Genomic DNA, 12,417 nt, shown 5'->3' with positions numbered 1-12,417 from the left:
CGGGCGCCTAGAGCGGCCGCACCGTGCTGCCTCGCCCCCACCATCGAGACGAGGCGCCGGAACCTAGAGCGGCCTAGCGCGGCGCGGGGGCCGCCGGGACCATCGAGCGCGGGTGGCAGAGCGCCGCCGTGTCCTTTGCGGCCGCCATGCTGCCCGCCGCCCGCGCGCTGCCGCCGCGCTTGTCCCGCCGCCCGCCGCCGGCCTGGCGCTGGGGCTCGGCCGGGCCGCCCGCCGCCGGCCTGCGGGCGCTGGCTACGGGCCGTGTACAGCGCTCGGAGGCGCTGGCCGGGGCGCCGCTGGACACGGCCGCCAAGGAGTACTCGCCCAAGGTGCGGCAGTTGGTGCGGGACATCGCGGGGCTGACGCTGCTGGAGGTGGCCGACCTCAACGCGCTCCTCAAGGTGGGTGGCGAGGCCCGGCCTGACCCGGCCCCGGGTCATCTCGGCTTGGGCCGGCTCATCTGGGCCCGGACCGGTCCGGTGTCTGTACGCCGCCTCACCGGCTGCCGGTACCGCTGCTCTTCCCGCAGGAGACGCTGAAGATCCCAGACGTGGGGGTGATGCCGGCGGCAGCGGCTGCCTCCCTCCTGCCCTCCCAGGGGGCTTCGCAGGTACCGGGATCTCCGGGGTGGGGAGGGGCGGGAGTTGGGCCCCGGGGGGCCTCCATGTTGGCCTCGCGGGTCCCCATGCCTGGGGGGGACGGGGGGGGGGGGGGGAGGAGGAGGAGGAGGAGGGCTTTTTGGCCTGGCTGGTTGTCTTACACTGAGCTCTTGCTGCTTCCAGGAGCAGGAGGAGGACGTCCCGCTCAAGAAAGAGAAAACACATTTCACCGTCCGGCTGACAGAGCTGAAACCTGCTGATAAGGTGAAGCTGATCAAGGAGGTGAAGAACTTTGTGCCTGGAGTGAACCTCGTGCAGGTGAGGAGAGGGCTGCCCAAGGCTCCGGCTGCCCTGCTGTGTCGCCCCCAAGCCTGGATGGGCCTCAGCACTTTACAAGCAGTGGCCTCAGTTCTCTGTTCAAAAGGGAGCCTGGATTTCTGTGTTTAGAGGAACACTCTGCCTGTGTGCATGCCTCAGTGCAATGATGTGGACGAGGTGTAGAGCAGGAGTCAGTTGCATCTCTTTGGCGTTTTTTAGAGAAGGCTGTTCCCTCCCAGCTCTGCTGTGTGGTGAGCAACTGAGCCCCTTGCAGAAGCAGTGGAAGAAGGAGGCTCAGAGCAAGGGCCTCAAAGTCCTCCGTACCAGCCTCAGCTTTTCCAACTCTAAGGGCTGTTGCGGGCATTCCTGCAGCCAGGATTCCTCGCTGCAGCTGGGTTTGGCTTGCCTTCCCCTAAAGTTTTTTGCTTTTTCAAGGCCAATATATTTCTGAATTTAGATGAGCCTCTCTAATTCACATATCCTGCAATCCCTGCTTCCAGTCCTTTTCAGAGCTCTTGTTTTTGTAGGGGATGCTGTCTCCTTTTTTCTCAGGGCAGATGGGCCTTTCACAGTCCTATGCAGCATCTGAGCTCATGCCCTTGAGCAATGATGTTTACTCAGAACAAAGAATGGGTGATACTGCTACTACTCTAGAGGCATTTAATGTGCTTCTGTTCTCCACTGGATGATGCTTTCTTATCTTGGGGATAATAGTAGTGCATTCTGTTTATCCAGTTGCATGGAAGAACTGTTGAGCATTGTAAAATCTGCTCTTATTTGTAGCCCGGGGTAGGGGTTGCAGGATATCCTGCAGGGGTTCCAGGATTTGCAGAATATAATCTGACCCATCTATATTTGATACTTTGCAAAGCAAACAGTTCAATAACAGAGAGACTCTGGTGGCAGAGACGTGTGAGTTCCATTGACCCACTGGGATAATAAACTATCAGTTACTTATCCATTGTCAGTTACAAGCAAACATTAAAATACCAAAACCCTGTAACGGACATGATCAGTGGATAACTAAAAGCTGTCTAGAGCAGTAATGCTAAATCAACTTGGCTTAGCATGTGGAACCTGTCGAACAAGCTGGTTACAGTTCCAATGCAGGTACAAGGCTGGTAGATGCAGGCTATTGCAAGTAAACTTTGTCAAGTGTGACTTACCCGAGCTGGTATTTTGGTTAAAACACACACACACAAACCAAACTGCTACTGATGGTTGGTTCTGTCTACAGAGGTTGTATTCAAAGTGTGGCTGATACATTTTTACTGTAAGTTTTTTTGCCATCCAATTGAGGCGTTTTTAATGAGATTTGCAGGGAATCTATTCTTGGCCTGCAAGGCTTTTAATGGTTTGGAAGAAAGCATTTGGACATTGGGTGCTGGTGTGACTCAAACAGGTCAGCCGTACAGAAACACCCACTTGATGAGACAGGCACGTTGTCAGCGCAAGCTGGGCCTGAGTCCTTTTGCGCCTCTGAAAGCTTGTTCAGAGCCAGCCCAACAGACCCTTACCTCGTGCCTTCACCAGCCCTGGGCTGGCATTCTCAGATGTTCCGGCTGGGATTGGAAGTGCATTGCCTGTCTGCCCCTTGGCTGTTATTGTGCAGGTCCAGCTTGGCTCGGGCCCTGCTCTTCCTCCTGCTGGGAGCTCTGAACAGTTGCTTCCTTAGTCTGAGGCTGCTTCAAAACAGAAGTTAAGCATTAGTGAGCAAGGATCTTAAATTAATAACCTTGATTATGTTGCCTGTCCTCATCACAGCAGGCCAGAACAGGCTCCTTCCCAGATACTGTCCTGGGCTCTGGTGAGCGAAGGCACACCTGCCCTGCCAAGCTTTACCTGCACAGCTACACTGTCTCAGCCCTAGCAAAAAAAGCATTTTCTGGCACCACAGAAAAGTCGTGACTGCGCCCAACGTGAATTAAAACAAAAACCCCTTCTTTCTGTCACCAAAGGTCAATCTGTTGGGTGCTAAATACCTGCAGTGCCAGGCGGCAGAGGGCTGGCAGTGGCTTTCCACCATAGGAACCTCCCAGGCTTTTTTTTTAAGGAGCCAAATATATTTGTTGGTGCTCCTTGGCGTAAGAGCAAGAGCATCTAACTGCAGCAGGGACTTATCTTCCTGGGCTCCCTTCCCTTTCTCCACAACAGTACTGGAGGAAGTCCCTTTAAATTAGTTCAACAGCTTTCCAGCTTGCCCTAAATATTGCAGTAATGTATAGTACTAGTAGTTTGTGTAAAAAGTCCTGAAGCTATGAAGATTGTGTTGTCGAGCATCGTCTGTACTGGAACTCTTTTTTTACCCAGTACAGCAGATTCCTGCGCTGTCATGTACAAACCCCGATACGGCCTCTCCTCCCCGCTGGCAGAAATACGTGAACCAAAACGTTTGCACTGGAAAAAGTCGACACAATGTGGGCCAGCAGCTGCCTTGGCAGGATGCTGTGTGGTGGCTCTGTGCATCTCGAGCACCTTCTCAGAGCAGGGCTGTACCTCTGAAGGGACCGTGCACGTGGTGGGAGGAATTTACAGGCAATTACTCGCTGAAAAAGGTCTTCTAGGGCTATAGTGGACATGCCATCACTTGCAGTCAGTTTTATATGTCTTCCAGCAGGATGTGCTGTAGTCAAGTAAAAATCTTGGGTTTTAGACCAGTCAGTGAGTTTCCCTGGACTGCTTATGCAGAGGTCGGGCTCATGGCTCTAAATCTGTTAATCCGGTTAGTGAAAGCCAGTTTACAAGTCTCGTACTTTGTCCCTTCTGCAGGCAAAGAAGCTGGTGGAGTCCCTTCCTCAGGAGATCAAGGCTAACGCCTCCAAGGAGGAAGCAGAGAAGATCAAAGCAGCGCTGGAGGCAGCAGGAGGGACTGTGGTTCTGGAATAGGCGGCCCCGTCTCACCACAGAGACTGGTGCAACGGCAGCCTTCCCTGCTGCTGCCTGCCCGGACACCGGCTGCTGCCCAAGCCGGGGTCCAGACGTTTCTGAGTGCGAGACGTCCCCTAGCTGTGCGGTGGGAATGCTCTCTCAAAGCGATCCGGTGTGAGAACGCTGTTTGGTTTGGCGGGGCTGCTGTCTAGTTCCGGCATCGCAATGAACTCTCAACCTTCATAAATGTCCAAAAAAACCCCACAACCTGTAAAATGGTTAATCTCTCAAAAGTCATTCCTGCGTGATTGTCCCCTGGGCTCTGCGTGTGCACCCCAGTACCGGTGCTGCCTATCCCCGCTGCAGCTCCCTCCTCAAGCTGCTTTTTGGTGCTGCTGCCTCTGCAGGGATGGTTTGACCTCCCTGTTAATTATTGAACATTAATTAGTAACGAGGAGAGGCGCCTTCCTCTGTCTGCGGAGCCGGCTGGGAGATGGGTGGGAACCATCCTCCGGGATCCCGGGGCAAGTCACGGCGGCCCTGATCCCGCTGACGCCCCGCCGGTACCGGGGGGGGGCGTGGTTTGGGGAAGGGGGCGTGGCGTTGACCCGGGAGGGGCGTGGCTTAGCGCAGAGCGGCGCCGATGGCGGAGCGGCGCGTGTCGCGTTGGTACTTCGGCGGCCTCGCGTCGTGCGGCGCAGCCTGCTGCACCCACCCGCTCGACCTGCTCAAGGTGAGGGGGGGCGGCCCTGAGGGGCCGGGGAGCCGATCTGAGAGGGTGGTTCCGAAGGGGCGGCGGTGAGGGGCCGGGGAGCCGCTCTGAGGGGCCGGGAGATGGCCCTGGAGGGGCCGGGGAGCGGCTGTGAGGGGACAGTTTTGAAGGGGCGGCTCTGGAGGGGCCGGGGAACGGCTCTGAGGGGACGGTTCTGAAGGGGTAGCTCTGAGGGGCCGGGGAATGGCTCCAGAGGGACCGGGTGAGCGGCTGTGAGGGGCCGGGGAATGGCTGCGGGAGGACCGGATCTGAGGGGTCGGGGAACGGTTGCGGAGGACCAGGAAATTAGCTGCCCGGGGGTCGGTTCTGAAGGGGGCCGGTTGGCGGCTGTGAGGGGAACCGGGCAAGCGGGGACGCGGGCCTGGGGTCGGGGAGGAGGCAGGCGGCTGTGGGGCCCGGGGGTACGGCGATGAGGGTACAGGAGCGGGTGGACACACGGGGACAGAGCTGAGGGTACACGGGCCCGGCCCAGGGGCAGGTGTGCGGCCTGAGGGGACACGGCTCGGGGCTGTGGGGCTGAGAGCTCTGGGGAACTCGGGGCGCCGGCCCTGGGGGTGTGGGGGCCGTGGAGGACAACCCAGCCAGCCCTGCCAGGTGCCTGTGTGAGGCACAGAGGTCACTCCGGGGCCCGTGGCATTGGATGTTGGACACAGGCCCACTGGGCTCCGCGTCCTCGGGCCAAGATGTCACCTAGGCGCCGCGGACGGCCTGGCATCCCCTCTCCCGCATAAAGAGTGCCGCGCGCAGCCCTTTGCTGGCAGCACCCACGGACGGGGTGAGTGCCAGTGCTGCCCGGAGCCTTGTGCTCTGGCCAAGAAGCAACGAGCCTGGCAGCTGGGCAGGCTGCGGAGGGGGAGCAGGAGAGCAAGCCCGGACCAGGCCCTGCCGTGCCCAGGGCCATGCCCATGGGTGAGGCTTGGGACAGGCAGCCCTGTCCCACCCCACTGCATGGAGAGAGGGGAAGATGCACAAGGTGCAGGCCCAGAAGAGGAGCCAGCATTGGCAGGGGGATGCTGTTTCCCCAGTGCTCGGCCTGTTGCCATGCCCGGCTGGCCCTGTCTGCCCAGCGGAGGTGGCTGGCAGCCCATGGGAGCTTGCGTAGGATGCCCTGGCAAGGTGCTAAGAAGGGGAATTAGTCTGGCACATGCCATGGTCTGCTTCTGTCTTTGAGCCAGCATGATGGGTGTGACTTTCGGGCTGCATCCCTCTGCACTATCCCCTAGGATGCATAGCCCCTGTGTGCCCCACAGCTATGAGCAGCCCAGGCCAGCTGGCTGTTTTTTTGCCAGAAACTTCACACCTGAATATTGAACACAGATCTACCTTTGGCCCAGAGCTGCCCCGCGGTGGGGGTGGTGCCAGGCAGTGGGGAAGCATGAGGGGCCTCAGGGTCTGGCAAGGCAGGGGGCCAAGGGCACTTCACTGCACCACTGGACCTTGGCCCCAGCGGGAGGCCCCAGCCAGCCCTGCTGGAGGCTGCTCACGCCCCTGCTGGAACCCTTGAGCCGGCACTGCGCAGCCACTGGCCGCCCACGGGGCTGCCTGTCCTGCGGCAGTGACCACAGTGCAGGCCAGCTCCTCCCCTGCCTGCCCTTCTTGCGGCCCTGGGACGAGCAGGCAGTGGAAAACTTCCAGGCATAGTGTACCTGCCTGCCCGCCCGGTTCCTTTGCCCTGGGCTGCCTGGCAGCCGCTCACCCAGCTCCCTGACACGCCACAAGCTGTGGTCCCTGACATCTGAAATCCATCCACCAGCATCAAAGGCGGGTCCCTTCCCTGCGCCCTTGCTGCTGCCCTGCACGGGAGACAGAGGCTGTTCCCAGCGTCCTGCTGCGTGTCCCACACTCCAGCTGTGCTGGGGCTTCTGTAATGGGAGCCAGGCCTGGTCCTCCGCCAGCAGCCCTTTGCTCTCTTTAATTATATCTCCTGGGGCCTTTGACCCACACGTGACCTTCACAGTGTGGGGCCGAGTGGGTGCACTCAGAACCTGCTCCGGTACCAGCTGACATGGCTCCTCTGTCCCAGCCAGCCCGTGTGCCATCCCACTGCACTTCCTCTGGGGATGGTGGGAAGCATTGGGCTGCTGTGTGTGGAGGGGAGCGCCCCGCCTGTGCCTGGCTGTGGCAGGGAGTGGCTCGGAGCTGGTGAGCAGGGCTGCAGAGTTGTCTTCCTGGGTCTGCGATTTCTGCAGCTGGGGAGGAGAGGAAGTTACTTCTAGAGGCCTGCTGCCTTGTGTGGTGAGGGCGTAGGGCAACAGGAGGTCATGAATTCACCAGCCCTGTTGTGGTCCCTCCAAGTAAACCCACGCTGGTTGCTCATTTACTCGCATGCTTCTGGATCCTCCTGCCCCAACATGGCCCAGGGCCTTTCTTGGAGGACCAGGTGCTACCGCTTCTTCTTGGGGTGTGCTCTTGAGGCCATGGAGCTGGGCAGGCACCTGGGAGGGACTGTGGGCACGTGCCTCGGCACTCCCCCTTCTCCTGCCAGCCTCCACCGCTTTGATGCTGATCTGGGCCAGTTTCCAGGTACTGTTTAAGCATGGGAAGCCTGGAGCCATTTCTGTTTGTGCGGAAGCTCTGGCAAGTACTTGGAGTGGCCTTCCTTGCTCCACTGCCCTGCACTCTCCCGTTTCTGCCCAGCCCTGGCACTGAGCCGGTGCGCTGACGCTGCCGGCCTCTGCCCCAGGTCCACCTCCAGACACAGCAGGAGGTGAAGATGCGGATGATGGGGATGGCGATGCGTGTGATCCGCAACGACGGCTTCCTGGCTCTCTACAACGGACTCAGTGCCTCACTGTGCCGGCAGGTGAGTGCCACCTTGCCCTGACAGCCTCTGGTCCCCCAAGGCCAGCACGGAGCTCCTGCTGCGTGGTGCTGGGCTGGAGCTGACAGGCTGCCCTGAGCCGCGGGGGCTGAGGAGGCAGGTGCTCAGCAGGACACAGTGGCTCATTCTGTCTTTCCGCCAGATGACGTATTCCTTGACTCGCTTTGCCATCTACGAGACTGCGAGGGACCGCTTGGGCCGGGGCAGCCAGGGGCCTCCCCCCTTCTACCAGAAAGTGCTGCTGGGTGCAGTGGGAGGTGAGTGAAGGAGAGGGTCCCTCGGCCCTGGGCTCCCTCAGGCTGGAGGAGCCCCCTGACCCCAGCTCTTCTTTGGCCGCAGGTTTCACCGGCGGATTTGTGGGGACCCCGGCGGACATGGTGAACGTCAGGTCAGTTCTGCCTGTGTCCCGCTGCTGCTGGTGAGGGAGGCTTGTGTCTGGTGCATGACAGCAGTTGGGATGGTGGGGCGCTCTTCCTATTCTTGACTCGTCTCTTGACCAGGCTGCCCTGTGGTTAGTGGCCCAGTCCCGGCAGGGAGCTCTTATCTGGAAGGCCCAGAGTTGTTCTGCCCTTCAGTGTGACAGCCCCAGACCCCAGACCCTCTCTGGTCCTCGGGGCGGGGGGGTGGGCTGGCAGCAGCTTGCCTGTCCCTTTGCAAAGAGGTGACACTGCTGGGCCTCTGCCTGCTGCCCTGAGCAGGGGCAGGCTAGCCCCAGGGCCCTGGTGCTGGGGGGACACAGCGGGATAGTGGCTCCTGCCTCACCCTGGGTGCTTTGCCTCACAGGATGCAGAACGACATGAAGCAGCCACCTGCCCTGCGGCGCAAGTGAGTGGGGGGCAGCCGTGCGGGGCGCTCCTGGGGGGCCAAGGCAGGGACTCCCGGGACCGGGGGTCCGTGTGGCCGCGGGGTGGCAGCACCACACTGGTGGTGAGGCCCTGTGCCGGGGGGATGGCGGGGCCGTGGCTGCGGCCTGGGAGCTGCAGCTGCCTGCTCGGGCCGGTGGTGCTGCCGGGGTGCTGGGGAGCCTCAGGCCCTGACACCATCCCCTCTCGCTCCTTCCAGCTATTCCCATGCCCTGGACGGCATGTACCGTGTCCTCCGGGAAGGTGAGGCCGTGCCAGCCGGGGTAGGGTGAGCCCACCTGGGGTGTCCTCGCTGACACTGGGAAACTGTGGCAGGAGTGGCCCGGGGAGCTCCATCTGGAGGCAGGGAGAGGGGATGGAGGGTGGCCGTGGGGCCCACAGGGCCAGGGGACCCGAGGGTCAGTCAGGGCCTGGCACCTCCACGACATCTGGCTGGGGCACGGGCCAGGCAGGGCCTGGCAGCCTGCCTGTCCTCCGGTGGAAGAGAGAGACCTGCTGGGAGCCACTATGAAAAAGTGCAAGAGGGTGGAGCAGGTGGGAAGGGGAATGAGTGGCAGTGGGGAGGAGTTAGAGCTGTTCAGAAGGATTCTCCTTTCCTGCAGCCTATTTTCTGTTGTGTGTTTTAAGCACTGTTGTATGAGGAGTCTGGGGGACAGACCGGGCAGGGAAGGAGGCTTCCAGAGAGAAGGGAGCGTGAGTAATGTCCCAGGACTATGCTGATCCCCATCCGTCTGTTCACAGAGGGCTTGAAGAAACTCTTCTCGGGAGCTACGATGGCATCCAGCCGAGGGGCCCTAGTCACCGTTGGGCAGGTAGGACAGCTCTGCTGGGCAGCAGGTGCCTGGGATAGGGACAGGGCTAGTCCCTGGCATAGTGAGGAGGGTGGACATGCCACTAATACGCCGTGTCTCTGCAGCTCTCCTGTTATGACCAGGCCAAGCAGCTGGTTCTCGCGACTGGGTTGCTGTCAGACAACATCTTCACTCACTTCCTGGCCAGCTTCATCGCTGTGAGCAGGGCTGGGTGCGGGGAGGCAGGACTGGGTCTGGGTTTGCCCTGCAGCTGGGCTCAGGACCTCAGGCTGGGGCTTCCAGAGCTGCCTCTCAGGACTGTGATGAAGCAGGGCTGGGCACAAAGGCTCCTCTGGGACTCCCAGCATGGGGTTGGGCACAGGCAGGGCTCTGGGTCTCTCTGGTGACCGTGGCAGTCACTGGCAGCTGGGTCTCCTCCATGAGATGTGGCTGCTGACCCCTGATGACTCTCCCCAGGGTGGATGTGCCACATTCCTCTGCCAGCCCCTGGATGTGCTGAAGACCCGCCTCATGAACTCCCAGGGCGAGTATCGGGTGAGTAGCCCATCCCACCCACCTTGCTGCTGCTGGTCCTGTCCCCTTTGCGCATTGGCCTCTGCCTCCCAGCGCCTCCTCATCTCTGCCCCTCTCTCTCCAGGGTGTTAGCCACTGTGCCATGGAAACTGCCAAGCTCGGCCCACTCGCCTTCTACAAGGTACCTGGCTGGGGATGCCTGCGATGGGCTGGTAGGGTGGAGTGTGGGGGGGCTGGCTGGGAGCAGAGGTTAAGGTCCAGAACAGTTCTGGGGCAGGAGCCGCCTTCTGCCAGTCCCTGGCTTGGCCATGGAATATTGGGAGCTTTTGCCTCTCTGGGCTTGCAGCCTGGGTCTGGGCACTGCAGCAGCTGCTCTGTTGCACCCGTTGGGTTCCTAAATGGGAATGCAGCTATGGGCAATGGTGCTCCAGCACTTGTTGGATGTTACTGACCAGCAGAAATTGGTCAGCTCTTGGGCCCTGCGTGCCCGGGCTTGGTGCAGTCACCCATATGTTCAGCCTCACTCCTGGGAGGGTCCCTGGAAAAGGGTTTCAAACCCGAGGTTTCTTCCAGATGCTGCCAGTCAGGCATTTTCCCTGTTACAGCCTGTCTGCTCGTCTTCCCCAGGCAGCGTCCAACCCCTTTCTGAACGAGGGGCTGTGGGATCTGCCCCAGGCTTCTACTGAGATTCTCCCTCCATAGTGGTGATGCCGGCAGTGATGTGTTTGGGGGTAGAGGGGGTTGATGCATGATGCTGAGATCTGTGTGCACAGCGATGGCTGCAGTGCCTCCCTCACCACTGCGGCAGTCTCTACCTGCCAGCAGGGCCCCAGCTCCTCGGAGCTGGTGCTGCATGCCCAGCCAGCCGCTCCCCTGTGCTTGCAACCTCGTGCCACTCCCTGTGGGTTGGGCTGCCGGGCACCCTTGGCCCTGATGGGGACACCCAGGGCCAGGCACACGCTGACTCTCCTTGTTCTCGTTGTCTCCTTCCAGGGCTTCGTTCCTGCTGCCATCCGGCTCATTCCTCACACAGTCCTCACCTTTGTCTTCCTGGAACAGCTGCGCAAATATTTTGGGATCAAAGTGATCACCTGAGTAGGAGGGATGGGACCCTGCCTTGCCCCAGGGGGTTGACCGTGTGGGTCACCACTAAGACCGCAGAACCCCTCTCTGCTGTCTGGGGCCAGCACTGTTCCCCCTACCCCTCGTCCCCACTCCGTGCCTTGCCAGTGCCTGTGGCCGGCCAGTCCCAGACTCGTCTTTCTCACACCCATTCTCAGCACCTCCGTTACCTCTGGGATATTCTTGAGCCTCTTGTCTCCTCTGCACTGTCGGTTTGGGTTTTTTTTTGCTATCTTCCCGCTGCCCTACTGGCCACAAGTTCTGACTTTACCCACCTCAGCCCTGTCCCTTACGGGTCTCTGGGAGCAGGACTGCGCCGTCCTGGGGAGGATGGGGGATCAGGCCCTCTGGCTCTGAGCCTGGTGACAGAGCCTATGGGGCTGGGGGTGCTGGTGACAGCACTGCGGTGGGGCCCGTGCTGGGGACAGCAGAGCTGGCATGCTCCAAGCCACTCCTGCAAGCAGCAAGGGGGAACGTGGGTTTAGCACAGCAAGGCCCTGTCATCCCTTAGTGCCTCTGGCCCTATGTGCTCCTCCTCTGGCCCCAGGGCGGCCTGGCATCCCCGCTCTGCTTCCCAGCCTCCCCAAACACCCCCTGCTTCTGCTTGGCCAAAACTCACCAGCGCCCGATGGCTGCTGGGCTCTTCAGGGATTGTGCCTCATACCAATGAGAGAAAACGGACCCTGTGGGTGAGGGGCAGCCGCTTGGCCGCCCTGCCATGCTGTCCAGGCACTGGCTGGAGCCCTTCTCGCCCAGGCTGCTTGAGGACCCGGCGCTCGCTTGCCCTCCACCAGACCCGGCCTCGGGTGGGGGGGTGTCTTTCCAGCACCGCTCTGCCGCCTTACCAAGGCCAGGGCAGACGCCAGCCCCGAGTGTGCCCAGGCTGCCTCACGGCCCACCCCTCACCCTGCACCGCCCTGTGCGCAGGGGCTACAGGCACCAGCCCCTCTGCCGTGTGCACCCCTGTGCATGGTGGCCTCAAGGGATCAAAGAACTGGAATATCTGTGACCTTAATATATTAATAAACAGTGGAACAAGCACAGCATCTGGTGTCCTGCTCATGAAAGGAGGGGATGCTGTGCCCCCTCCTGCTGTGGGAGAGCTCTGGCTTGGAGCTGAGCTCCACAGGAGCAGGAGGAGAGCAAGGCTCATCCCCCTCAGCACTGTGGCAAGCAGGGGGGTCTTCACCCCATTCTGTGTCCCCAGCCTGGCCTTGGGGGCACGTGCGCCCAGCACCCCTGGCCCCATGTAGTGGGGAGCCATGGGCTGGGCTCCCCTGGGCCAGCCCTGCCCTGAGCTGTGCCCAGTCTCAGCTGAGTGCGCAGCTCCTGGGCAGAGCTGTGCCAATGGCGCCTGCCCACCTCTGCCTCGTCGCGGGAGCTGCCTCCTGGATGCGACACTAATTGGGCTCTAGCAGGTGGAACAGAGCCAGCCTGGGACAGCAGAGAAGTGAAAGCTCGTCACCGTAACGAAGTCTAATGATGCTGGCTGGCATCGCTGCTTTGTTCCTGTGTCTGGCCCTGTGCAAGCCATGGGCAGGTGAGTGTGGGGTGAACTGAGCCCTCTTTCCTTGTGAGGGGCTGGGGGCTGCCTGGCCCATGCTCCCAGCTACCCCAACACTGCTTCCAGGGCTGACGAGTACGGCTCTGCGCCCACACGAAGGGCTGATGTGGAGAAGGAGAGCAACGGAGCGGCAGGGCCCTGCCCAGCCAGCAGTGGTACGGAGCT

At 60.9% G+C, this 12,417-nt stretch overlaps 2 protein-coding genes across 3 annotated transcripts; both read left to right on the top strand.

Annotated features, from left to right (window-relative positions):
- The first annotated feature begins 104 nt into the window (after nt 1–104).
- Nucleotides 105–4,052, top strand: MRPL12 (mitochondrial ribosomal protein L12). The gene is made up of 4 exons (XM_075111168.1): nt 105–401; nt 530–610; nt 783–917; nt 3,687–4,052. Exons 1-4 carry the CDS (start codon nt 147–149, stop codon nt 3,801–3,803), a joined length of 588 nt encoding a protein of 195 aa, XP_074967269.1. The 5' UTR covers nt 105–146; the 3' UTR covers nt 3,804–4,052.
- Nucleotides 4,053–4,377: 325 nt separating this feature from the next.
- Nucleotides 4,378–11,731, top strand: SLC25A10 (solute carrier family 25 member 10). 2 transcript variants are annotated; one of them, XM_075111164.1, is made up of 11 exons: nt 4,378–4,518; nt 7,241–7,360; nt 7,521–7,635; nt 7,718–7,766; nt 8,162–8,203; nt 8,441–8,484; nt 8,983–9,053; nt 9,158–9,250; nt 9,510–9,587; nt 9,691–9,747; nt 10,560–11,731. In XM_075111164.1, the coding sequence occupies exons 1-11, from the start codon at nt 4,429–4,431 to the stop codon at nt 10,659–10,661; spliced, it is 861 nt and encodes a 286-aa protein (XP_074967265.1). In that variant the 5' UTR covers nt 4,378–4,428; the 3' UTR covers nt 10,662–11,731. The 2 variants fall into 2 exon arrangements, with proteins under 2 accessions (XP_074967265.1, XP_074967266.1); XM_075111165.1 differs by having other exon boundaries at nt 4,412–4,518; nt 7,195–7,360.
- Nucleotides 11,732–12,417: the final 686 nt, after the last annotated feature.

The sequence above is a fragment of the Phalacrocorax aristotelis genome, chromosome 16 (assembly GCF_949628215.1).
Source record: "Phalacrocorax aristotelis chromosome 16, bGulAri2.1, whole genome shotgun sequence".
In the NCBI taxonomy this organism is placed as follows: domain Eukaryota; kingdom Metazoa; phylum Chordata; class Aves; order Suliformes; family Phalacrocoracidae; genus Phalacrocorax; species Phalacrocorax aristotelis.
This window is presented reverse-complemented; position numbering and strand designations above follow the sequence as displayed.